This window comes from Hyalella azteca, unplaced genomic scaffold (genome assembly GCF_000764305.2).
Source record: "Hyalella azteca isolate HAZT.00-mixed unplaced genomic scaffold, Hazt_2.0.2 contig7307, whole genome shotgun sequence".
NCBI lineage: Eukaryota > Metazoa > Arthropoda > Malacostraca > Amphipoda > Hyalellidae > Hyalella > Hyalella azteca.
Genome location: NW_025937435.1, coordinates 39908 through 66804, shown reverse-complemented (window position 1 = coordinate 66804; position 26897 = coordinate 39908). Strand labels below are relative to the sequence as shown.

The 26897-nt window shown below is 44.9% G+C and overlaps 1 protein-coding gene across 1 annotated transcript; it reads right to left on the bottom strand.

The window, feature by feature from the left end:
• Nucleotides 1–26897, bottom strand: LOC108666468 (collagen alpha-5(IV) chain). Its single transcript, XM_018153351.2, has 33 exons — nt 26369–26897; nt 25309–25429; nt 24640–24864; nt 24127–24293; nt 23763–23891; nt 22744–22747; nt 22399–22566; nt 21505–21681; nt 20879–21040; nt 20278–20439; nt 19214–19386; nt 18513–18517; nt 17638–17732; nt 17254–17447; nt 16569–16775; nt 16197–16311; nt 15697–15867; nt 15241–15356; nt 14738–14828; nt 14328–14485; nt 13486–13654; nt 12414–12503; nt 11943–12037; nt 10516–10615; nt 9942–10127; nt 8782–8902; nt 8149–8320; nt 7499–7580; nt 5381–5551; nt 4963–5148; nt 3859–4036; nt 2984–3098; nt 1–2702 (listed from the first exon to the last, which is right to left on the bottom strand). Exons 1-33 carry the CDS (start codon nt 26426–26428, stop codon nt 1851–1853), a joined length of 5217 nt encoding a protein of 1738 aa, XP_018008840.2. The 5' UTR covers nt 26429–26897; the 3' UTR covers nt 1–1850.

The window sequence follows — 26897 nt, the reverse complement described above, 5'->3', positions numbered from 1 at the left end:
GGCTCATTGCTCAGGTTTTATTGCTAAACTTACATGGCAGTGTACAGACTAATGAAAACCACGCGACGTTATGGCGGGAAAATGTTCTCCCACACTCTGGACGTTATGGCGGGAAAATGTTTTCCTACACTCTGGACGTTATGGCGGGAAAATGTTTTCCTACACTCTGGACTGATGGATTATCTATAAAGTGCACTAAATAGTGGCAAATAATAAGCTATTGAATTACTTTCGTTTCCGATTCTATGATCATACCAGTAAATTATTCTGTGATTTTGCATCATCATGTATTAAAAAGATTTTACATTTAATCATGAAGAAGATCGGGAAAATAGCAATCAATGGCAACTCAAAAGTACTAAGGTTGCCACTTTTTTCACTAAATTAGAACTGAGTCCAGATTTATCATACACGAATTGTCTATAATTTCAATTTTTCATAAGAGAGGAGACATGATCTGATTATACGAACGTTAGGTTCATTAAATGGAGTTAATTGACGAGAAACATTTCATGAAGTGAGTTGCGATTGACAATGATGAACAGTTACTAGCGCCAAAATTACCCTAACTGATATTCAGCAAATTTCCTTACCCTAAAAAGCGCTATAAGAAAGCAATTACCTTCACTGTAAAACCGAAATCTCAGTATTTTGCTCAAACAATTGCTTGCCTAAAATATTGTTACGTAAAAGTTTTTCAACATTTACAATTGGAATCGATGGAAAAATGAAACATTTCGACCGCCTGCAGCTTCTGAGTTGAATTACTTCTGTTGATCCTCCGAATCTATGGAGAATAAGGGGTTCCTTAGCTTACTTCTACCTAGGTCTAAAATTAATAAAAAATTCTCTAAATTTTACCAGCTCTTAACAGTTAAACTAAAATTATGTGAAAAAACACTGACGCTATAACTGTCATCAGTGTGATGACACTGGTGGACACTTGGCAAAGGTTCGTTCGCTTATCCATCTGACGTGGTGTTCCAGTTGTCCATCTGAAGTGGTGGTCCACTTGTCCATCTGAAGTGGTGGTCCAGTTGTCCATCTGAAGCGGTGGTCCACTTGTCCATCTGAAGGGATGGTCCACTTGTCCATCTGAAGTGGTGGTCCAGTTGTCCATCTGAAGTGGTGGTCCAGTTGTCCATCTGAAGCGGTGGTCCACTTGTCCATCTGATATGGTTGTCCCCTTGTCCATCTGAAGTGGTGGTTCACTTGTCCATGTGAAGTGGTGGTCCACTTGTCCATCTGAAGGGATGGTTCACTTGTCCATCTGAAGTGGTGGTCCACTTGTCCATCTGAAGTGGTGGTTCACAAGTGGTGGACCACCACTTGTGGACAAGTGGTGGTCCACTTGTCCATCTGAAGTGGTGGTTCACTTGTCCATCTAAAGCGGTGTCCGCTTGTCCATCGGAAATTTTTGTGCAAGGAAGTTCGAGTTGACCACAAAACAACAAGACCGCGTCAAATGCTAGACATGACGTCTGCATCTCAGTTTCGGTAACCATGTATAAAAATAGTGACTTAAGTACGCCCAACTAACTTAGGAGGCTATTTTCACATTGTTTTTTCATTGTTATTCCCAAATATAACGTCAGCCATCATCCCCAGCAGACTTCGTGATCGAATATGCCCTATCGTGGCCTTACAAAGACCTTTATGTTTGAATACGCCTCTACCCTGAATATGCCTATACTCTACCCTATCAGAAGCCCTTAATGTCCGAAAGTGCCCTACCCCGCCCTGCCAGAAGCCCTTATGCCCGAAAATGCCCTACCCCGCCCTGCCAGAAGCCCTTTTGCCCGAAAATGCTCTACCCCGCCCTGCCAGAAGCCCCTATGTCCGAAAGTGACCTACCCCGCCCTGCTTCCAGTTCTCCTGGCCGCGGGTCTCCGCTGTATGGCGCTCGCCGGCACAGCTTCTCCCGTAAACAATTCGTATCCACTTCCTCCGTCAGTGCCGTAACTGTATCCCGTGTATTCGCCATTTGTGCCGTAATTGCCATAGCCACCGTATCCACCTCCTTGTCCGCCAGTACCGTAACCTGACTCAACTCCTCCGTAACCACCTCCTTGTCCACCACTGTATCCTGACTCAACTCCTCCGTATCCACCTCCTTGTCCACCACTGTATCCTGACTCAAGTCCTCCGTATCCGCCTCCTTGTCCACCAGTGCCATATCCTGACTCAAGTCCTCCGTATCCACCTCCTTGTCCACCATACCCATATCCACCTCCACCATTTCTACCTCCTTGGGCCCCGAAACTGGTCCCGCTGGTCCCGAACCCCCCGAACCCAGAGGAAGAGGACCCACTACTGCCGAAGACCCCTCCGTACTGGGCGTTGGAGCCCTTCATGAACCCTCCTTCATACTCCATCATGGCGTCCTTCTTACTCTCTTCCAGCATGAAGGGCTCCATGTTAGGCTGAACTTCATTGCCCGTTACGACCACCGCACTTCTGCTGCAGACGTTGCACCTGCTGACGCGGGTCTTGAGGTCGCCCGCCTTCAGGGTCTGCTGCCGGGGTCTAGAGAACTGGTCCCGGAGCTCGATGGTGGCCATCCAGTAGCTGATAGCGGTGGTGAAGTAGTTGCATCTGCCGTGACCGTGGCACTCGATGAAGGGCGTCGGTCTGAAGTCTTCAATGCAGGAGCCTGGGGACATCAGGTTTTGGCCGCCTCCTTCAGCGCCTGCGTCAGTGTGCTGCAAGTAAAGGGAGGTGTCACAGAGAAATATAATTAGCAAGAATTGAAAAATAAAAGAAATTCAAAATATCTTCGATGTAGGGAACCCACTATAAGTGTGTCAGGATGACCCACCATGATGAAGGAACCCACTACCCAGTGAAAATTTACAGACGAGGCAGCTTCTGATTTGGAGTACCAGAAGCTGGGGCGACTCTAAACCAGAAGCAGGGGCGACCCTAAACCAAAAGCTGGGGAGACTCTAAATTTTGTTAGGGTAAGTGTGTCAGGATGACCCACCATGATGAAGGAGTAGCCGATCCAGAGGCTGTCCCAGTTGGGGGGGCAGTCGGGGATGTCGACGCTCTGGCTGTGCAGGGCGATAACCGAAGAGGGGGCCTCGCATACCACGCACCTGGGGGGAGGGAGGGTTAGGGGGACATGGGGGCCTCGCATACCACGTACCTGGGGGGAGGGGGGTTAGGGGAACATGGGGGCCTCGCATACCACGCACCTGGGGGTGAGGGGGGGTTAGGGGGACATGGAAGCCTCGCATACCACGTACCTGGGGGGAGAGGGGGGTTAGGGAATGGTGGAATTTTTATATATAGTATATATAGTGCTCGAAGTTACTTTTTGGCGGAGACATGTCCCTTCCCAGCTGTGATTGGCTGATAGGATCATGATGTCATCTTATCCAGACTGTGATTGGCTGATAGGATCATGATGTCATCTTATCCAGACTGTGATTGGCTGATCTGATAGGATCATGATGTCATCGTATGATGTCGGGGACATGGGGGTCGGCTAACTGGGGGACAGGGAGTGGTTGGGAGATCTACACTCACTGGGAGACACTCTGCACTCACTTAGAGACAATCTCCACTCACTAGGAGACAATCTCCACTCACTGGGAGACAATCTCCACTCACTAGGAGACAATCTCCACTCACTAGGAGACAACTCTCCACACAATCTGCACTCACTTAGACAATCTGCACTCCACACAATCTGCACTCCAGAACTCCACTCACTTGGAGACAATCTCCACACAATCTGCACTCACTTAGAGACAATCTCCACTCATTTGGAGGCAACAATCTCCACCCACTAGGAGACAATCTCTCCACAATCTCCACTGACTAGGAGACAATCTCCACTCCATCTGCACTCACTTGGAGATGTACTTCTCGATCTCTGGCCCGGTGATGGGGTTCATCATCATGGGCATGGGCTCGGGGGTGGACAGCCAGTAGGAGTAGTCGCCCCGCTGCGCGAAGTCGCAGACGTTGTTGGGGTTACAGAAGAGGTAGGGCATGGTGCTGAACTTGCGCAGACACGACCCTGGGGCTCCTGAAGGGGGGAAGAGGGGTTAGTGAAGGGCGGGAAGGGGGAAGACCCTGGGGATCCTAAAGGGGGAAGGGGGGTTAGTGAAAGACGAAGTCGCACCCGTTGTTGGGGTTACAGAAGAGGTAGGGCATGGTGCTGAACTTGCGCAGACACGACCCTGGGGCTCCTGAAGGGGGGAGAGGGGCGTTAGTGAAGGGGGAAAGGGGTCAGTGAAGGGGAGGAAGGGGCAAGACACTGGGACTCCTGAAGGAGGGAAGGGGGGTTAAAGAAGGTGCTGAACTTGCGGAGACACGACTCTGGGGCTCCTGAAGGGGGGAGAGGGGCGTTAGTGAAGGGGGAGAAGTGGGAGGTTAGGGAAGGGGGAGAAGTGGGAGGTTAGTGAAGGGGGAGAAGTGGGAGGTTAGTGAAGGGGGAGATTGAAGGGGAGAAGTGGGAGGTTAGTGAAGGGGAGAAGTGGAGGTTAGTGAAGGGGAGAAGTGGGAGGTTAGTGAAGGGGGGGGAGTGGGAGGTTAGTGAAGGGGAAGAAGGGAAGGTTAGTGAATGGATGAATGGGGAGGTTTCTGACGGGGATGAGTCGTTCCATGGCTGCTCTGGGGAGTTGGGGAGTAGTGGTAACATAAAAGTATATTTATATATAAAAGTATTTAGTATATAATTAAAATGCTACTGCTGCCTGAATTTCAAGATATGATGACCTACCCTCTAGAACCACTTTAATATGATATTGTATTCTATATATAATGTATATTATATAACATCTATATTGTATATAATGTATTTTATATAATATGTAAATTGTATATAGTGTATGTTGCATATAATGTATATTATCTATAATGTAAATTATTTAAAATGTATATCGTATATGATGCATATTATCTATAAGCATATTGTATAAAATATATAATAAATACAGAATATATACAAACCCAGGTCCTGGCTCTGGGCGCGGCCGTCCCCCATGACGTGCAGGAGGGAGTAGCCCTCCCACATGGGGGGCATCCCCAGGGGGCAGCGGGGGACCTCCACCGTCTGGCTGTGCCGGGTGAGCAGGTACCCACGGGACCGCGGGCCCGGGGCTGGGGGAGCTGGCACACCCGCGGGGCCGGGGTAACCTGCGCGGGGGAGGGAGGTGGGGAGTTAGCGGGGGTGGGTGTGGGAGTTAGGGGAGGTGTGGAAGTAGGGGGAGGTGGGAATAGGGTGAAGTAGGGGGAGGGTAAGGGGAAGTAGTATAAATATAATATTAATTTAAAGGATACTAGTTAATCATAATTTCATAATATGAAATATATTAATATACATCATATAACACATAATATTATATATATTATCATGTTTATTACACACCAGCAGGCCCGGGGGCCCCAGCGTATCCCGGGGCCCCGACGTCGCCCCGTAGGCCCAGTAGTCCCGGCAGGCCCACGGCGCCGAACCTGCCATCATCACCCCGCTGTCCCGGGAACCCTACGGGTCCCCCAACCCCGGGGTCACCCATGAACCCGGGGATGCCTGGGGCTCCTGCAAAAGAGAACAGGGTTACCATGTTTAACAGTGCAATTTAATTGCTGGCTATAATTGCCAGGCATTTAGGGATATCATATGAATAAATAAAAAGTAATTAGCACGTGGCAACCGTGTGCAAGGTTGCCAAGTAGTTAATTCTACAAAATAAACAGCCTTTTAAGTATATCCTAGGAATAAATAAAAGTAATTAGCACGTGGCAACGGTGTGCAAGGTTGCCATGTAGTTATTTTTACATGATAAACAGGTATTTAAATATATGTGAATGAGTACAAGTAATTAGCATGTGGCAACCTAGAGAAAAGTTGTCATGTACTTATTGCTGTACCGTAACAACTGGGCGTCGATGTGAATGAGTAATAAAATACATAAAAATAACTTTTTTAAAAAACTACGTTTTTTTGTTGTGGACTAGAAAGTAGAATATAAATTATGGCCCGCCCCAAAAAGCGTGTGTCGGGCAGATTTATGATTAAAGCGAAAAGCACACAACACACGAATTTTGGAAATTTGATGGTGAACGTACAGCCCGACACACGTTTTTTGGGGCGGGCCATAATTTATATTCTACTTTCTAGTCCACAACAAAAAAACGTAGTTTTTTAAAAAAGTTATTTTTATGTATTTTATTTTCTACTTTTTAGTCCGTTGTTACACATGAAAAACGTTGTTGCGAGCCAATTTACTTAACTTGACGTACGTATCGATGATACGCAACGTCAGCGACTGCTCGTCTATAACGTGAGCGGCCGCACGTCTTACTATATATAAACTATATATAGTATATACGCCTGGAAACGTGCAACAAATTATTGATAACTGTATTGTTATCGGGAGCTGAGCTTCCCTAAAAGTTTCAAAACGCTAGCTAGTGGGAAAGTTGGTGAAATATCGATTGCAAGATTTGATCATCACAGACAGACAGACACGAAAGCGAGCTAAGAAAAACGTAGTAAAAATAATCATCATTTGGCAACCGAGCCAGAAGTTGCCATGTAGTTATTAATCTGCCACTAGAGTCTTTTTGGATGAATATAAATAGTAAGTGGTAACGGAGTAAGAGGCTGCCATTTAATTATTTTTTTTAAGATGAAAGTCATACTTTCATGTATACCATGCAAATGAATGTAAGTAATTAGCATGTGGCAAACGAGTGGAGGTTGCCAAGTAGTTGAATATTTACAACAATAGTAAAACGTCTATTAATGAGTAGAGTAATTGGCATACGGCAATTGAATGAGTGGTTGCCATGTAGCCAATTCTGAATTAAAATATTTCGGCGTCAATGAAAATGAGCAGAAGTAATTAGCATGTAGCAACTAAGTAGGGGGTTGCCATGCAGTTAATTCTCTACCATAATATTATGGAGTCTATGTAAATGAGTAAGCAATTATTCTATACTATAATGGACGGGCATTTATGCGAATGAGTGAAAATAATCAACATTTGGCAACCAAGTGGGAGGTTGCCATGTAGTTAATTTTCTGCCATTATAGTCGGGTGACTTTGTGAATGAATATAGTATTAGCACGTGGCACGGGTATATATATAAGCTACTAGCAATCAGCGCAGGCGCAGTTTGAGTTCGAGTGTTAAGAAGGTTGGTGGTTGTGGTAAAAAGCTTTCTAACAGCGAACGAATTACATACTTTACATGGTACGTAAATTATTAGCGATTAATTTACTACTTAATTTTAAATTATTAGCAATTAATAATTTATTATTATTATTTAGCTATTCCTATAAATTAGGAATTGTATTGATATATATGGGTTGAAATGCTCTTTATAAAACCGGCGACATTGATGACTATGTCGTCGCTCATTCATGGTATACGATACACAAAAGGGTATACGATCGTTCGATCAACAATCCATGGCGGTCATTCGATCAATATTCCGTGTCGGTCATTCGATCAAATATTCAATCCCTATGGGGACTTACCCGCGAGGCCCACAAGGCCTCTGATCCCCGTGGCGCCCTTGAAGCCTGGGGCCCCCGCGAGGCCCGGGATGCCACGTTCACCCTGGGGGGAAGGAGGGGGGCAAAATGAGGGGGGTAGGCTGAGGAGGGGGGGGGGCGGCATGGCGTATAGAGGGAAGAGGGAGGGAAATGATGAGAGAGGGAGAGGGGGAGGGGTATAAGGAAAGGGTACAAAAATAAAAAAAATGAAGGGGGAAAAATGGATAATAAAATGATGGAAAATTTAAAATATATTCGATTGTTTCTAAAAATATGATACTTTTTGCTGATATTCTTAGAAATGATGAGGTGAGAACGAAAATTTCTGTAAACAATTGAATAAAAAAACTCATAAAGCATCTAAGTTTGAAATTCTGAATAAATAATATATAATGAAACTTTTGCTTTATAGGAAACGTATAGTATATATAAGACGTCTAATTTATATACAACATATACTTTATATAAAACGTATAAAATATATAATTTGTAATTTATATAATAAGGAATCTCGGTAATGCCATACGCTGTGTGGGACCGGGCCCACTGCGGGACCGGCCCACCGCAGGACCGGGCCCACCGCAGGACCGGGCCCACCGCAGGACCGGGCCCACCGCGGGACCGGGACTCACCTTGTAGCCCGGGAGGCCATCGGGCCCGCTGTATCCTACAGCCCCTGCTGACCCGCGGGCCCCGTGGGCCCCGGGCAGTCCTGGCAGGCCCGCTTCGCCCGGGGCGCCCTTGGCCCCCTTGCTGCCGTCCCGCAGCTGTTCTGGTCCCGGTGGACCCGGTAGACCCTTGGGTCTGAGATGGATGGAAGTATTACACCCTAGGGCTGAAACGGGACAGGGTTAGACCCTAGGGCTGAGACTAGACAGGGTTATACCCTATGGCTGAGACGAGACAGGGTTAGGCCTTTTGGTAGACGAGACAGGGTTAGACCCTATGACTGAAACGGGACAGGGTTAGACCCTATGACTGAGACGAGACAGGGTTAGTCCCTATGACTGAGACGAGACAGGGTTAGACCCTATGGCTGAGACGAGACAGGGTTAGACCCTATGGCTGAGACGAGACAGGGTTAGACCCTATGACTGAGACGAGACAGGGTTAGACCCTAGGGCTGAGACGTAACAAGGTTAGACCCTGTGGGTGAGACGAGACAGGGTTAGACCCCATGACTGAGACGAGATAGGGTTAGACCCTACCAATTAACATAACAGGGCTAGACCCTACCAATTAACATAACAGGGCTAGACCCTCACCCTGGTGGGCCGGGGTAGCCCGCGTCCCCCCGCTCCCCCTTCTGGTCCCCGGGTCTGCCCTGCAGGCCCGGTCTGCCGTCCAGCCCGCTGCGGCCCGGCCGGCCCGGGAGCCCCACGGGCCCTGTGTGGGGAGGGTTGAGTGTATATATATATATTACAATATATATATATATAATATAATGTATTATATAAAATATAATGTGGTATATATAAACATTATATATATTGGCCAATATATACAACATTATACGATGTTGTGTCAGTGCATTGATGACATATAATTAATTTATGTATAATTAGTGAATATTTCATTATATATGACGTATAAATAATGTAAATATTTTTTTGCATGTATACATTGTCCCCTATAACCCCTTATAGGCATTGCGTTATATATAGTTATGTATATTAACCCCCGGCATATATTCACTCTTTTATATATTAGTATAGGTTGGCAGAATTTCTTCTTTCAAGCAGGTTTCATTGAAGACCAGAGAATTTGTTTTATTTGCAATTTTCTTATTAGTTTTTTCAATATATCGAACAATATTTTTAGTTTGAACTGGCAAATCGAAAATCAGGTTACCGATGAACATGTTTATTTCGTTAACGACGTTTCGAATGTTTCTATCATTCATTATCAAGTTAAAAGGCGCATTGAGTGATGAAATTAGCGTCGACATAAGTACAAAGTCAAGTAAATAGGATACTACTCAAAAATCAAAATTGTTAGGAATAATTACAAAATCACAAAATAATTTAGAATCAAAGCACCGAAAATTACTCCGAAAACAGTCTCAAGGTTCTGACAAATCCAAAAAATCCAAAATCCAAAACTAATAAGAAAATTGCGAATAAAACAAATTCTCTGGTCTTTCTTTTATATATTTATATATATTGACCCCCCACAAAAATATAGATGAAACGCTGAAGACCTCTTTTATATAATATATTATATATCCTTCCCTCATATATATTATACATGGGCCCTCTCCTCAAATATATATGTATATGTAACCCCTCACATATATTCAACCTTTTATATATATATTGACTTCCATATATATATATTATAAACTAAAGGCCCTCTTATATAAAACATATTATATATCCTTCCCTCATATATATTATATGGGACCCCTCATATATATAACCCCCACCTCGGAAGCCGGGGTCCCCTCTCTGTCCGGGGAATGTTAGGCCGGGAAGGCCCGGGGCCCCAATGGGCCCTGTGGGCCCGAAGTCACCCGGTCGGCCCTTCTGGCCCGGTCTACCCGGGATCCCGTCCTGTCCGGGCCATCCATCAGCCCCGGGGGGCCCGCGCCCCGTGGGGGTGCCGGGGAGGCCTGGGGCCATGGTAATATTAAATAATTAAATTTATTTAATAAACATTTATTATAAATAAATGTATAATTTTATTTATAGATAAAAAATTATTTGTAATTTTTTTGACAAATAAAACTTATCAATAAGATAATTTTAACACAGCGCATTTACCTCCTATAATTATAATAAATATGTTGTATATATTATAATATGGTATATATTTAATTTATAAATAAAAATAAAAATATTATTCATAATTGTATTAATAAAAATATTTTATTAATGTAAAATTCTTAGCACAGCGCAGTTATCTCCTATAATTATAATAAATATGGTGTATATATATTATAATATGGTATATATTTAATATATATCATTACTCATATATATAAAGCCTTTAACTCGTACCGGGTGGGCCCGGTGGGCCCGCGGTCCCAGGGTCTCCAGACTGTCCCGGAAAGCCATCGGGGCCCCGTATGCCGGGGAAACCGTCGTCCCCCCGCGCCCCCTGCACGGGGATGGGGCCATTAAACCCCCTGCCATGCCCCATTCACCCCACCCCCCCACCCTGCATCCCCCTCCAAACAGTTCAAAACTCAACCCTGAGAACTATAACTCAACCCTATAACGCTTTCAAACGCTTAAGGATCAGTATTTCTAATAGCTTAATTTTCAAAATACTATAAATTTAACTAACGCACAAATTATACACGAAATATTGGTCTACCATAGCCAACAATAGACGACCTGTTGTATCCGCTAGTTCTTTGCAAGTCGGCATCTTGCTCGCAGTCACGAAGATTTATCGTACAGCACGACCAATATCAAAGGCTGAAAGACCTGACCTACGTATAATAATAATAATAATAGCAGTTTCAGCGTTTATTAGGCCGTAGGCCTGTCGCCGATTCTTAACATCGCAGAACATTCACAGCATTTTGCGGTCTCGAACTCGCAACTCACTGCTACAATTCTGCTGTGCTTAACCGCCCGGCCTCCTAGCCGATTCTGACCAGAAACTGGCGCACAGAGCTGGGATCGAACCCGCAACTCACTGCTCCAATCCTAGGACTCTGAACTTTAACCACTGGGCCACCCTGCACATATATAACCACTGGGCCACCCTGCCCATATATAACCACTGGGCCACCCTGGGTCACCTGTATAGCCCATGTCACAAATAAGTCCTGGCCGAGCAACAACTTTCACAAAGTTTCTGCACTTTGTATTTGGCTCGACCCTTCAAGGGTACCACCCTTAAAGCAGCTAGCAGCACCCTCCACTCCGACGCTGTCCGAGCTGCCGTACTTAACGGCTGGCCTCCTCCGCCAGTATATAAATCTTAACAAACACAAAAAAATAACCGCAAGATAAAAGTCCACAAGGTAAAGGTCTGTAAGATAAAAGATCCGCAAGATAAAAGATCACCAAGATAAAGGTCCGCAAGATAAAAGATTGGCAAGATAAAGGATCCGCAAGACGGACGTTGGCACAACTTCGCTCCGGCCACTATATACTCCTGAATACTATATATATTAATTACTCACTATATACTACTCACTATATTCACTGCACTATATACTCCTAAATATATACTATATACAAAAGCAGAATCCATAATAACATCAATAACCTGTGCAACTACTGCCACCTCTCCCCGGATAATGTGCCCCACCTCTTCGACTGCTCTAACAACCCAACGCCCTCAGCACCCCCCACCCCGCACTTCCCCACCCCACATCCCCCCACCTGTCATCCCCCTCATACCGCCTCCCCCACTCGTCATCCCTCACCCGTCATCCCCACACCCCGCACCCCCACCCGTCATCCCCCACCTTGGTGCCGTCGGCGCCGGGTGTCCCGGGGGGGCCCGGTGGGCCCGGGTCCTGGGGCCTCCCTGGCTCGCCCATGTCGCCCTTGTTGCCGAATCCTGTCAACGTCAACACAAAGTCAACTCTCAGGCGACACAAAGTCAACTCTCAGGCAACACAAAGTCAACTCTCAGGCGACACAAAGTCAACTCTCAGACGACACAAAGTCAACTCTCAGGCGACACAAAGTCAACTCTCAGGCGACACAAAGTGGGCCCACTGGGCCTTATGTCAAGGCTGGCCCAACTGGGCCATGGATTTCATCAAAAATTTAAAAATTGTTAACATAAATTTTTTGTGGGCCCATAAATTTTGGACCCCTTTGGCCTCATCAATCCTGGGCTCACTTTGGCCCCATCAATTCTGGACCCAATTGGCCCATCAATTTTGGGCCCAGTTGGCCCCAGTAATCCTGGACCCCGCCCCTGCACTGACCTGAGGGCCCCGTGGGGCCTCGCTCTCCGACGGCTCCCTGTGGCCCGGGGGCTCCAGGCGTGCCGGGGAACCCGCGGTCGCCGGGGGTGCCTGGGGAGGATGGGGACCAGTTAATACCCCATTACCAGCGCCCATTACCCATTACCAGCGCCCATTACCCATTACCAGCGCCCATTACCCCATTACCAGTGCCCATTACCCTCATTACCAGCGCCCATTACCCCATTACCAGCACCCATTACCCCCATCACCAGCACCCATTACCCCCATTACCAGCGCCCATTACCCCATTACCAGCGCCCATTACCCTCATTACCAGCGCCCATTACCCCATTACCAGCACCCATTACCCCCATTACCAGCACCCATTACCCCCATTACCAGCACCCATTACCCCCATTACCAGCGCCCATTACTCCCATTACCAGCGCCCATTACTCCTATTACCAGCGCCCATTACTCCTATTACCAGCGCCATTACTCCTATTACCAGCGCCCATTACTCCCATTTCCTGCACCCATTACTCCCATTACCAGCGCCCATTACTCCTATTACCAGCGCCATTACTCCCATTACCAGCGCCCATTACTCCTATTACCAGCGCCCATTACTCCCATTACCAGCGCCATTACTCCTATTACCAGCGCCCATTACTCCTATTACCAGCGCCCATTACTCCTATTACCAGCGCCATTCCTCCTATTACCAGCGCCCATTACTCCCATTTCCAGCGCCCATTACTCCTATTACCAGCGCCCATTACCCCATTACCAGCGCCCATTACCAGCGCCCATTACTCTCAGTACCTGCGCCCATTAAAAGCATCCATTACTCCCATTACCAGCGCCATTACTACTATTACCAGCGCCATTACTCCCATTGCCAGCGCCATTACTCCTATTACCAGCGCCATTACTCCCATTGCCAGCGCCCATTACTCCCATTACCAGCGCCCATTACTCCTATTACCAACGCCCATTACTCCTATTATCAGTGCCACCTATTTGCCTCATTACAAGCGCTCATTACCCCATTAACACTACTATTACCCCCATAACCAGGGCCCATTACCTGCGAGGCCAAAGAAGCCTGGGTCCCCACTCATGCCCTTGGGGCCCTGGGGCCCCGCGGGTCCGGGCAAAGCGAACGTCACGATGCCGGGGAGGCCGGGGAAGCCCACGTCCCCCCGCACCCCCGGCTCCCCCGTCGCCCCCGGGGTGCCCGCGTCCCCAGGGAGGCCCTGCACACCGAGGGGGGGGTTACGACCGAAGAGGTTGGGGGGAGGGGGTTACATGAACAGTGAATGACGGAGCTAACAAAATCTCTACAGCTTGTAATTTTTCGTCTGTTTAGCACTTAATTCATTATTTGTTTTTAGCATTATAATCAATAATAAGTATATTAATCATTACAATTGGACGAATAAGCTGTATTAATTTGTTATTTGTTATTGGTATTATAAGTAATAATTTGTATATTTACCGTTTCAATGCAATAAAATATTTTTCCGTCTGTTTAGTACTTAATGTATTATTTCTTATTAGTATTATGTGCATAATATATAGGTATAGTATATTATATAATAATTAGTATATTAACTATTACAATTGGATAAATAAAGCTTCATGTGTCAGTTGCCATGGACATTATTTATGAATGTAAAATCCACGAGACGAGGCTGGATTAGTCTGTGCTAGAATGCCGTTTTTTACTTTCAATTTCTTAGAAAACGAACCGGGATTTTTTTACAGCAATAACTACGTTATATTATCAATATGACCAGGGAATCCCACGAAGTTGCCTTTAACCATACAAAAGGGTTACCTAAGAATTAGGCAAAGGATTACCGTTACCCTATCATATATACAACAGCGAATGGTTACCCTGCCTCTAATACCATGGGTAACCGTTACCTTTAATCCGTTAAACCCTGGGGCGCCGGCTCGGCCGGGGTCGCCCGGGATGCCTTTGGGCCCTTTTGGGCCCGGGAAGGCGCGACCATCAGGACCCGGGGCCCCGATGCGTCCCACACGTCCTTGGGGCCCATCCTGGCCCGGAGCACCAGGGTCACCTGGCGGATAACAACCCTGTTATCACTCAGCCCTGTTATTACTGAGCCCTGTTATCACTGAGCCCTGTTATCAATGAGCCCTGTTATCACTGAGCCCTGTTATCACTAAGCCTTGTTATCACTGAGCCCTGTTATCACTGAACCCTGTTATCTGTTATCACTGAGCCCTGTTATCAATGAGCCCTGTTATCACTCAGCCCTGTTATCACCTCATGGGGGAGTAGGGTGAGGGGGAGAGGGGCTGCCTCGTACCTTGCACCCCCGGGTCGCCGTGGCCCGAGAAGATCCCCGACAGTCCCGGGGCCCCGCGGTAACCCTGGGGTCCGATGTCTCCGGGTTGGCCCTGCCCGACAAATCAATCGTGAATAATCGGCACTAAGGCCGGCGATACCATTACCAGAATACCGCTGTATATTTACGAAGTGAGATACACGATATTTCAGTTCACATTTTTTATTTATAAATAACTTAAGATTGCAAAGGTAAGAAGACCGTTTATCTTCAGCGGGCCCGGCCCAAGATGAAGTCCCTTGCTTGATAGTGGGGTCCGAGTCTTCCGTGTAGACCACAGGTCTTACCTTGGGGCCCGGGTTCTCGCCTTGAGGCCCGAGTCCCAACGTGGAGCCCAAGTCTCATCTTGGGGCCCGGGGTCTTACCTTGGGGCCTGGGTCTTACCTTGGGGCCCGAGGTCTCATATTTGTTGCCCGGAGACTCTCCTTGGGGCCCGAGTGTCACCTTGTGGCCCAGGGTCTCACCTTGGGGCCCGGGTTTCCGTCAAAGCCTCGGTTCCCTGGTATGCCTTCCGGTCCAAAATCTCCTCGTGGCCCGATGGCCCCGTCAGTCCCAGGGTCCCCGGCAAGCCCCGGGCGTCCTTGTGGTTCGATAAAATCATCATCATCAATAATAATCAAAATAAATAATAATTTAACGTAGTTAGTATTTATTTAACATAAATAATTAGTATACATTTAACATAAATAATTATAATTAATATTTTTTATTAATTAATTAGTGTTGTGATCAATCTTGTTTTCGTCATTCTATTGTACAATATTTATAATCACTTCATTCCATTTCACCATATTTTTAATTAATTCATTTCCTTATACAATAAATATTAACATTTCATTCCATTGCACAAAAATTATTTGGACAAACATGTTGGCCCGTTGGTCCCGCGCCCAACGGGCCCGGCTGGTCCCGACTCTCACCTCTGAACCCGCCATCTCCAGGCTGTCCCTTGACGCCGTAGGCCCCATGACGTCCCGGTTGTCCCAAGGCCCCGGGTCGTCCGTCGAACCCTGGGTCTCCTGGGGCCCCGACGCTGCCGTATATCCCAGGCTCCCCCTTCCGACCCGGGAACCCTCTTTGGCCCGGCAACCCTGGGGCACAGGAAGGGCATATGTCGCTAAATGGTACATGGCAACTGATGTTAAATGGTACATCACCGTACATGGCAACTGATGTTAATGGTACATGGCAACTGATGCCGCTAAATGGTGCATGACAACTGATGTCGTTAAATGGTACATGACAACTGATGTTAAATGGTACATGGCAACTGATGAAGCTAAATGGTATATGGCAACTGATGTCGCTAAATGGTACATGGCAACTGATGTCGTTAAATGGTATATGACAAAGGATATTGAAAGGTACATGGCAGTTGATGTCGTTAAATGGTACATGGCAACTGATGTCTGGGGGTTACCTGACATCCCTATCTGGCCGGGGTTGCCAGGGAACCCTGGAAAGCCGTTGAACCCTTGGTCCCCTGGCGGTCCCCTCTCCCCGGGGACGCTGATGCCCTGGTTGCCGCGTTGACCCTGCAGGGTTGGGGTAATTATCCCCCTGAATTACTTTAAATTTCCACGGTTTACATAAAGTTACCCTAGACTATGACCATCAGTTACCCTGGAAAACTCGAAGTTACCCTGAAATGTGAACGTCAATTACCCTTTATCACTTGAATTTACCCTGAAATATGGCTCATTATTACCATAAATTAAATAAAATTACCCTGGAGAAGAAGGGCCTATATAAAAGGAATAAGGGCCCCATATAAGGGGAAGAGGGGCCTCACCTTCCTGCCGTTAATCCCAGGTAATCCAGCGATGCCCTTGGGCCCCCTGGGCCCCACGGTTCCCGGGTAGCCATAGAACCCCTTGGCCCCGGGGAAGCCTTGGTCCCCAGTCTCCCCTTTAGAGCCAGGGAGGCCCGGCTGTCCCGGTGGGCCCGCCACGTCTGAACGTCCCGCGTCCCCAGCGTCTCCTTTGTCCCCGGGGGTCCCCTGGGGGGACGCATTTAATATTAATTAAATTGATTTATTTAATATTTATTATTATTTTAATTTTATTTATTTTATTTCTCATTTATTATTATTTTAATTTTATTTTGTCTATTTATTACTTTAAAATATAATTTTATTTATTTATTACTACAAATTTATTATTTTAAAATATATACACAATTAATGCGCAAACATTGACTGAAATTATACATAAATCTTATAGTTATATAGTATTTTATATCATATCATATTTTATAGTATTTATCATATAGTATTTATGTTAAATATTTTCAGGTAAAAGAGAGTTAGAGAAAATTGATCATTTTAAAATATATAATGCAATTATTACACAAACCTTAAATGAAATTATACATAAATATTATAGCTATAATATTATAGATTATATAGTATTTTATCTGATAATTTAATATAGTATTTTAATTTTTTTCATTTACAAAAAGTGGCGTGGAAAACTAACGTCAATGCCTGGGTCGCCTTGGGCCCCTTGGGCCCCAATCTGTCCCCTGAAGCCTGGGGCCCCAACGATTCCTGGGTAGCCCTTGAGGCCCGTCAGCCCGTCCATCTTGGGCCCAGGTGTCCCCACATTGCCTCGCACGCCCTTGGGGCCCCGGATCCCAACGGGCCCAGGGTTGCCGGGCCTTCCAGGGTAACCTGCAAGAAAATCTATTTAGAAGAGGGCCTACCTGCGGGCCAAGGCCCTCTTACCTGCGGGTCCAGGGTCCCCCCTCACCAGCGGGCCCAGGCCCCCTCACCTGCGGGTCCAGGGTCCCCCTCACCTGCGGGTCCCTCACCTGCGGGTCCAGGGTCCCCCCTCACCTGCGGGTCCAGGGTCCCCCCTCACCTGCGGGTCCAGGGTCCCCGCGCTCTGCCTCTAAGGTGAAGAAACCGCCGGCCGCGCCCTTGATGCCCTTTGGGCCCGCCTGCCCTTGGTAGCCCCTAAGGAGAAGCGGGTCTATATAGGGTCCATTAGGGTCCATAATTCCCCTATAATTTCAATATATCCCTATTATTAATATAAATGCTATATTATATATATTCAATAGGGTCCATTGATCGGTTCATTAGGGTCCATTAGGGCCAATTGAGCGGTCCATTAGGGTCTATTAGGGTCCATTGAGCGGTCCATTAGGGTCCATTAGGGTAGAAACTGGCGCACAGAGCTGGGATCGAACCCGCAACTCACTGCGCCAATCTTGGTACTCTGAACTGTAACCACTGGGCCACACTGTTAATTAAGCTTCATTCTGTATCCATCTATTAATTAATTTCTTAATTATTTCACCATTTATTAATTAAGCTTCATTATTTCCCTAATTATTTTTTAAGTTTCATTATTTCTTCATTTATTACTTGAGCTGCATTATTTCTCCGTGTATTAATTATGCTCTATCTTAATAATAATAAAACATATGAAATTTCCTCCTAATAAATTAATAAGCATGAAACTCACCTAACAAATTTCTCAGTAGTTCTATTGAAGTATGATTAAATATTATTATTAGGCACTGGACTTAAGTGAGATTACCTTAAATAAAAAAAAAAAAAAGAGTTAAAAAGTAGTATGGTTTAGAAAAGTGATAGGTTCGAATGGACATACTTTACCGAAGTTACTGTTGCTACTCTCAGGTTAGAAAACGGATCTAAACGAAGAAAATATGATTTTCGTTGATATACTAATTTGATTGGCAATGAGTACATAATCAAAGAATAAATCACCTATTCTTGGTCATAATGTCAGAAAAGCGTTCAGAATGAAAAATTTACGCCCAGAAGTTTTATTTTCTATTTAATCTAAATATTCGGCTACGACTGCCTTTAGAAGTTTGTGTAGATTGAGCAATGCGATGTCATTCTTTCTTATTAGTAGTGTTTGTTCGTTCGTTGATTGTCGTTTATTTCTGATGCACTATTCATTCTTTTATTCCTATAATTGCATTAAGAATTTGAGGATAAAACCTAATTTTTTGCCTTACAGATTGCCATGAAGTCATGAACCCATTAATTAATTCTTTGGTTTCCATAGCAACGCAAAGTTGCCATGTGCTCATTAACAAATTCTTTTGTTTCCATAGCAACGGAAAGGTTGCCAAGTACCCATTAATCAATTCTTCTCTCCGGCGGGGGCTCTAAATCCCTAGGGTAATTATACCGAGTGATCACTAGCGTCTAGTTCATTCCTAGTCACTGGTGTCTAGTTCGACTCACTCTACGTATATTACCTGCATTGCCATATGTAACGTGAACGCCCTATTGGCCTTGAGGCACTTGTGGGCCCCAATGGCGCTCTATTGGGGCCTTCTGAGGCACTAGTGGGACCCAACTGAAGTTCTAGAGGACATGAGGTCGTTTCAAACACTGAGGTTCTGTGGGGCCCCGTTGAAGCCCCAGTGGGCCCCACTCGAGGCCATAATTCGCACCTGCTCGCCTGCGGCGCCCACTCGTCCATCAGCGCCGGGCCGCCCCTGAGGCCCTCGAGGCCCGGCGTCACCAATGGGGCCCGGGAAGCCTGGGTCTCCCCTGACCCCGGGCAGTGCGGGGCCCGGGATTAGGGAGCCTGGCTCCCCCTTGCGCCCCGCGTACCCAGAGAGGCCTGCGGGGATGACGGGGAGGGAGGGGGTAGAAATATATGTATATAAAAGCCTGGAATTGATATATACATATAAATATATATAAAATGTATATATAAATATAGTAAAATATGAATAAAATATTAATATATATAAAGTGTATGTAAATATATATAAAATAAAAAGAATGTATAAAATGCATCTCTCAGAGAATAAAGAAAGAAAGATTTTTTTAATAAATAAAAGAGAGGGAATGATGAATATAACCAAATAGTAAAGTACAATTGTTTAATATTTTTTAGTTCGATTAAAAAGTTGTTAATATTTCCAACTTGAATAAAAAAGGAAGCTAAAATTTTTGGTTAATGTATTAATCCATATTCAATTTACCAAAGTTACTGATAATATACCCGGTAATAGAAAACGACTTCCACAAGAAAAAATTTACACTTTGCTGGTAGACTTTGGTATTGCGTAACGGAATTATTAATACAAAAGTCCAAATCATTAAATATAATGTATCTATAAAAATACAAAATGAAAGAAAAACATACATAAACACAACTTTAAATGTAATTGTGTAATCATGTTTTTTAATGTATTCATAAATGTACTTTATATATAATCAGAATCACATTGAACTGAGAAGTCAAATGATTCCATAACATAAGTAGACGACCTGAAACTGTCCAAACTTTAGCATATAAAATGAGATAAATTGTGATAGATTTCGATATAATAAAAAAGTTAGATTTTTTTTCGGCATGTAGAAACCGAAATTGTTACTGTCTTCAATAAAATACTGGAATATTTAAAATATTCCAATATAAATAATAAAATAAATACTAATAATAATAATAATAATATTAATATTATAATAATAATAATATAAATAATAATAATAATTCAGTTACCGTTTGATCCCGCGATACCGTCGGGCCCGCGGTTGCCCGCGAGGCCCACGTTCCCCGCGATGCCCTTCCTGCCCGCGGGGCCCGGGAACCCGGGCTCCCCTTTGAACCCCGGGCTGCCTGGGTACCCCGGGTCCCCCCGCTCTCCGGGGAGGCATGGGGACTCTGAGGGAGGAGAACAATGGGGGTTAGGGGGATTAGGGGGATTAGGCGATGTTCCTTTTCGATAAGAAATATTGAAATTAAATATAAATAATTTATATATAATTATAATTTGATGAATTAATACGCGTACTATATAATTAAATATAATCATAATTTACTAATTTACTAGATAATATTAAGGTAAGGACTTGTGAATATTTAGGTTAGCCCAAAATGGCCCGCCAATTTGGCCCACAATGGACCTATTATTTGGCCCAAAATGTTCCTTTATTTGGCCCATAATGGCCCTCTCATTTAGCCCACAATGGCCCTCTCATTTGGCCCACAATGGCCCTCTCATTTGGCCCACAATGGCCCTCTCATTTGGCCCACAATGGCCCTCTCATTTGGCCCACAATGGCCCTCTTATTTGGCCCAAATGGCCCTCTCATTTACTCACGGGGCCGCGGGATGCAGGCGTCGCCCGTGGGGCCCTTGATGCCCGGGACCCCGTTGGGGGCGTCCCGGGGGCTGAATCCCGGGTCCCCCGTGGGGCCCATGAAGCCCTTGAAGCCCTTGGGGCCCTTGATGGGGACACCGAGGCCCGGTATGCCCTTGAGACCTGCGGGCGGGGCCCACATTAATTCCTGATTAGCATTAATTGGGGACGCTAATTGGGGACGCTAAATGGGGACGCTAATTGGGGACACATATTAATTTAATAATTAAGGAGTAATTTAGGTTAACTTAAACTGTTTTATATTTCTCGATAATTGGACTCATAACAAAGAATTATTAATTCCTATTTAACAATTATATATCCTAGTTAACAATTGAATATTTTAATTAACAATTGTATATCCTAATTATCAATTAAATATCCTAATTAAAAATTATATATCATAATTAACAATTATTTATCCAAATTAACAATTATATATCATATTAAGCAATTATATATCAATTTTAACAAATATATTTAATAATAAATAATTATTTATCGTAATTAACAAATATTTATTCTAATTATCAATTACTTATCCCAATAAACAAATATAAGGGCTCAACCCTAAGGGTCAGGGTTACCTGGCCGGCCCGCGTCGCCCTGTTGACCCTGAAGACCGTTGACCCCCGCGCGGCCCGGTCTGCCGTCCCGACCCTTGGCCCCAAAGTCGGGGTCCCCGACGAACCCTTTACGACCCGCGAACCCCGGGGGGCCCACGTCCCCCCGTGGGCCCTGGATGCCTGGGACGCCCGGGAACCCTGCGGGGGGGGGGAGGGGGGGATTAGTCAGGGGTAAGCCCTAATGGGGTCAGTTAACCCTAATGGGGTTCAAGACAGTTAACCATAATGGGGTGTATGACAGTTAACCCTAATGGGTTCAATTAACCCTAATGGGGTTTAAGGCAGTTAACCCTAATGGGGTTTAAGACAGTTAACCCTAATGGGGTTCAGTTAACCCTAATGGGGTTTAAGGGAGTTAACCCTATTGGGGTTTAAGACAGTTAACCATAATAGGGTTAAGGGCAGTTAACTCCTGATGGGTTTAAGGCAGTTAACCCTAATGGGGTTCAAGACAGTTAACCATAATGGGGTTCAAGACAGTTAACCCTAATGGGGGTTAAGACAGTTAACCCAAATGGGGTTTAAGACAGTTAACCCTGATGGTATTAATCAGCAGTTAACCCTAACGGGGTTCAGTTATCCCTAATGGGGTTTAAGATAGTTAACCCTATGGGGTTCAGTTAACCCTAATGGGGTTTAAGATAGTTAACCCTGGTGGGGTTTAAGGCAGTTAACCCTGATGGGGTTCAGTTAACCCTGATGGGGTTAAAGGCAGTTAACCCTGATGGGGTTTAAGGCAGTTAACCCTGATGGGGTTCAGTTAAGCCTAATGGGATTTAAGACAGTTGACCCTGATGGGGTTTAAGGCAGTTAACCCTAATGGGGTTTAAGACAGTTAACCCTAATAGGGGTTACCTTGTATGCCAGGGTCCCCCGGAGGGCTGATCCCTTGTCGGCCCGGGTCTCCCGCGGGTCCGGGGGGTCCGGGCTCGCCGGGCAGGCCCCGGTTGCCCCCTCCGCCCGGGTAGCCATCCCGCCCGCGGTCTCCTTGGAAGCCCGGCAGCCCCGCGGGGCCCTGGGGCCCTGTTGGGGAAAAGGGGGTTAAAAAAAGGGAGTGCATGGGCCCGGCATTGGCCCCACCTATCACCCCAGCTTGGGCCCCACTCAACACCCCAGCATGGGCCCCACTCAACACCCCAGCATGGGCCCCACTCAACACCCCAGCATGGGCCCCACTTAACACCCCAGCATGGGCCCCACCTGTCTCTTATACACATCTCTTTAAATGTANAACAGCATTACGACTGGATAACTGGACTGGATAACAACAAAAGGATAACAGCATTACGACTGGATAACTGGACTGGATAACAACAAAAGGATAACAACATTACGACTGGATAACTGGACTGGATAACAACAAAAGGATAACAACATTACGACTGGATAACTGGACTGGATAACAACAAAAGGATAACAGCATTACGACTGGATAACTGGACTGGATAACAACAAAAGGATAACAGCATTACGACTGGATAACTGGACTGGATAACAACAAAAGGATAACAACATTACGACTGGATAACTGGACTGGATAACAACAAAAGGATAACAACATTACGACTGGATAACTGGACTGGATAACAACAAAAGGATAACAACATTACGACTGGATAACTGGACTGGATAACAACAAAAGGATAACAACATTACGACTGGATAACTGGACTGGATAACAACAAAAGGATAACAACATTACGACTGGATAACTGGACTGGATAACAACAAAAGGATAACAACATTACGACTGGATAACTGGACTGGATAACAACAAAAGGATAACAACATTACGACTGGATAACTGGACTGGATAACAACAAAAGGATAACAACATTACGACTGGATAACTGGACTGGATAACAACAAAAGGATAACAACATTACGACTGGATAACTGGACTGGATAACAACAAAAGGATAACAACATTACGACTGGATAACTGGACTGGATAACAACAAAAGGATAACAGCATTACGACTGGATAACTGGACTGGATAACAACAAAAGGATAACAACGTTACGACTGGATAACTGGACTGGATAACAACAAAAGGATAACAACATTACGACTGGATAACTGGACTGGATAATAACAAAAGGATAACAGCATTACGACTGGATAACTGGACTGGATAACAACAAAAGGATAACAACATTACGACTGGATAGCTGGACTGGATGACAACAAAAGGATAACAACATTACGGGACTCACACGAGCTCGTAGTCCGGGGGGCTGCCGTCGGGCCCCCGCTCCCCCATGTCCCCCTTCATGGCCTCCACTAGTCCCCCCGGGTCCCCGGGGTCTCCCTTGGGCCCGTCCCAACCAGGCCGACCCGGTGAACCCTGGGGGAGGGGAGAGGGGGGAGTAGTCAGTTGCGGGGAGGGGGTTAATTGCTCGAGGGGGCAATTTCTCAGGTACTTAAGGCTTAACCCCTAATTTAACCCCCTCCTAGAGTGGGAGGGGGGGTTATGTGAGTGGGAGGCCAATGGTTAACGCCAAAAATGGGTTGGGGGGTAGTAAGTTGGGGGTAGGTTGGTTGGGNACAGCCGTGACACACCCCACCCCCGGGACACTCACCTGCAGCCCCCGTATGCCCTCGGGGCCCGGGTAGCCCTTGTTGCCCTTCATCCCGCGGATGCCCTGGACCCCCGCGAGGCCCGGGGTGCCGCTCTCCCCCCGCGCCCCGGGGGAGTTGATCCCCCCCTCCCCCGAGTCCCCCTTGAACCCCGGCACCCCCTTGGGGCCTGTAGAGGGGGGAGGAGGGGTTATATCATTTAATATATATAATATAATTTATTAATTTATATTTCTCACGTATATCTTATATACGAGTATATTAATATATATAAATAATAAAATAATAAATATGTATCTTAAATATTACGTACGACTTTAATATATATAGATTTAATATTATTATTAGCTAATGAATGGGTAGAATATATATAGGTTATAGCTGTTAATGTATATAGCTTATAAGAATTATTATAATAAAATAATTATTATAAAATAAAATTGAAATGAAAAATATTATACGTATAAAATAACATAATTAATTTCATTAATATAAAAAAATTATTTATAACATACCTTCAGGGCCCGGTAGGCCCGCTGGGCCCGGATAGCCCGGGGCCCCGGGCCGGCCGTCGGTCCCGTTGCACCCCGGGATGCCGAGGGCCCCGCGGATGCCCTGCGACCCGGGCAGGCCCGGGATGCCCGCGGTCCCCTTGAAGCCCGGCATCCCTTGGTCCCCGCGGGACCCTTTGGGGCCCATACTGCCGGGGTCCCCCGTGTCCCCATAGGGCCCGGGCTGACCTGGCCCCGGGGGAAGACAATCAATTATTATATAAATAATATTATATTACTAATTATTAATAATAAATATTATTATATTGTCAATTATTATTATATAAATATTAGTATTTTTATTAACAAAGTATTGCCGTACATTCATGTGCACAATACTAAAGATAAAAATAATTGTATTTTATTTTTAACAAATTATATTTGGTTTAAATGCAATACATTTCAATTAAATTAGACGGCAGACAAATAAGTTGATTATTAAATGATTTTTAATTATTGGTTATTAACTAATTATTAATTAATTATGTTTCGTTGATTATAAATTTTGTATATTTATTTATTACTTATTCATTGTTTCATTTTTAATTTATTAATTATTTATATATTAATTATGAAATAATTTTGTTTATTGATTATTAAATTATTAATTGTGTTTATGTGGGGCCCACTGACCCGTGGGGCCCTCGTAGCCCGGGTCTCCAGGGAAGCCCGTGTGGCCCTGCAGGCCCGGGAGGCCCGGCGCCCCCGGTGGGCCCGGGTCGTCGCAGCGGCAGGGGCGGGACACACAGCAGTCCTGTGGGCCCAGACCCCACTGACTCAGTGGCCACTTACTCAGTCACCACTGACTCAGTTACCACTGACTCAGTCACCACTGACTCAGTCAGTCAGTCACCACTGACTCAGTCACCACTGACCCAGTCACCACTGACTCAGTCACCACTGACTCAGTCACCACTGACTCAGCCACCACTGACTCAGCCACCACTGACTCAGTCACCACTGACTCAGTCACCACTGACTCAGTCCCCACTGACTCAGTCTCCACTAACTCAGTCACCACTGACTCAGTCCCCACTGACTCAGTCCCCACTGACTCAGTCACCACTGACTCAGTGGCCACTGACTCAACTTTAAATAAATTTAACTTATATAATAGACTTTATTCACTCATATTTAAATAAAATTATTCAAGTTTAGTTCTAATAAAATATATTTATATAATATATATAATAAAATTATTTATTATATATATTATAGATAATAAAATTGTAAATAATTGCTATAATAATTTAAACATAATTTATTAAGAGAATAATTTCAAAAAGAAATCACTATTCTGTGATGATTTTAATGATGAGTACAAAGTGAATAATTTTTTTGTAGATACTCATTAAAGTTTAGTGTAAAAAAATATTATTTTTAGAACATATATTATTTAGAACTATATTTATAATTAAAAATAATTGTTATATATATATTCAAATATAATTTATAAAAATTGATTTATTTAGTATAACTCAAGGCTTGGGTTATACAAAATAATTATTTATCTATATTATATTTAATAGTATAATTAAAAACAATTGTTATACTGTATATATTTCAATATAAGCTTGGGTTATAATAAATACTTATTTATTTATATTATAAGTAATAATATAATTGATAATAATTCTTATATATATTTAAATATAATTTATTAAAAGCTATTAATTTATTTAATATAACTCACGGCCTGGGCACGCTGAGCAGCGCCCAGCAGCCCGACCAGCAAGATGACTGACGCCTTCATGTCGCCCTAGTCCATAGCAACTAGTGGCGTGTAGATATACGCTCTAACACTTCTCTATCAGCGTGTAGAAATACCTCTAACAGCGTGTAGTTATACCTCTAACACACCCCTACCAGCGTGCTGTTATACGCTGTAACACGCCCCTAACTGTCAGCGTGTAGTTATACCCTGTTACACACCCCTACTGTCAGCGTGTAGTTATACCCTGTAAAACACTCCGATGAGCCTGTAGTTAAACTCTGTAACAGCGTGTAGATATACGCTGTAACACTCCCCTATCAGCGTGTAGTAATACCCCTAATACGCCCCTAACCACCAGCGTGTAGTTCTAGCACCCACACGCCCCAATTATCAGGGTGTGGCTTCACTGTACAAGTAAAAGATTAGATTAACACTCTACGGGGATTTAACTCCGTGATTCGTAGCTCGGTTTTCGGAGCGGACGAACGCACTCCTTCCTCCGTGGCCG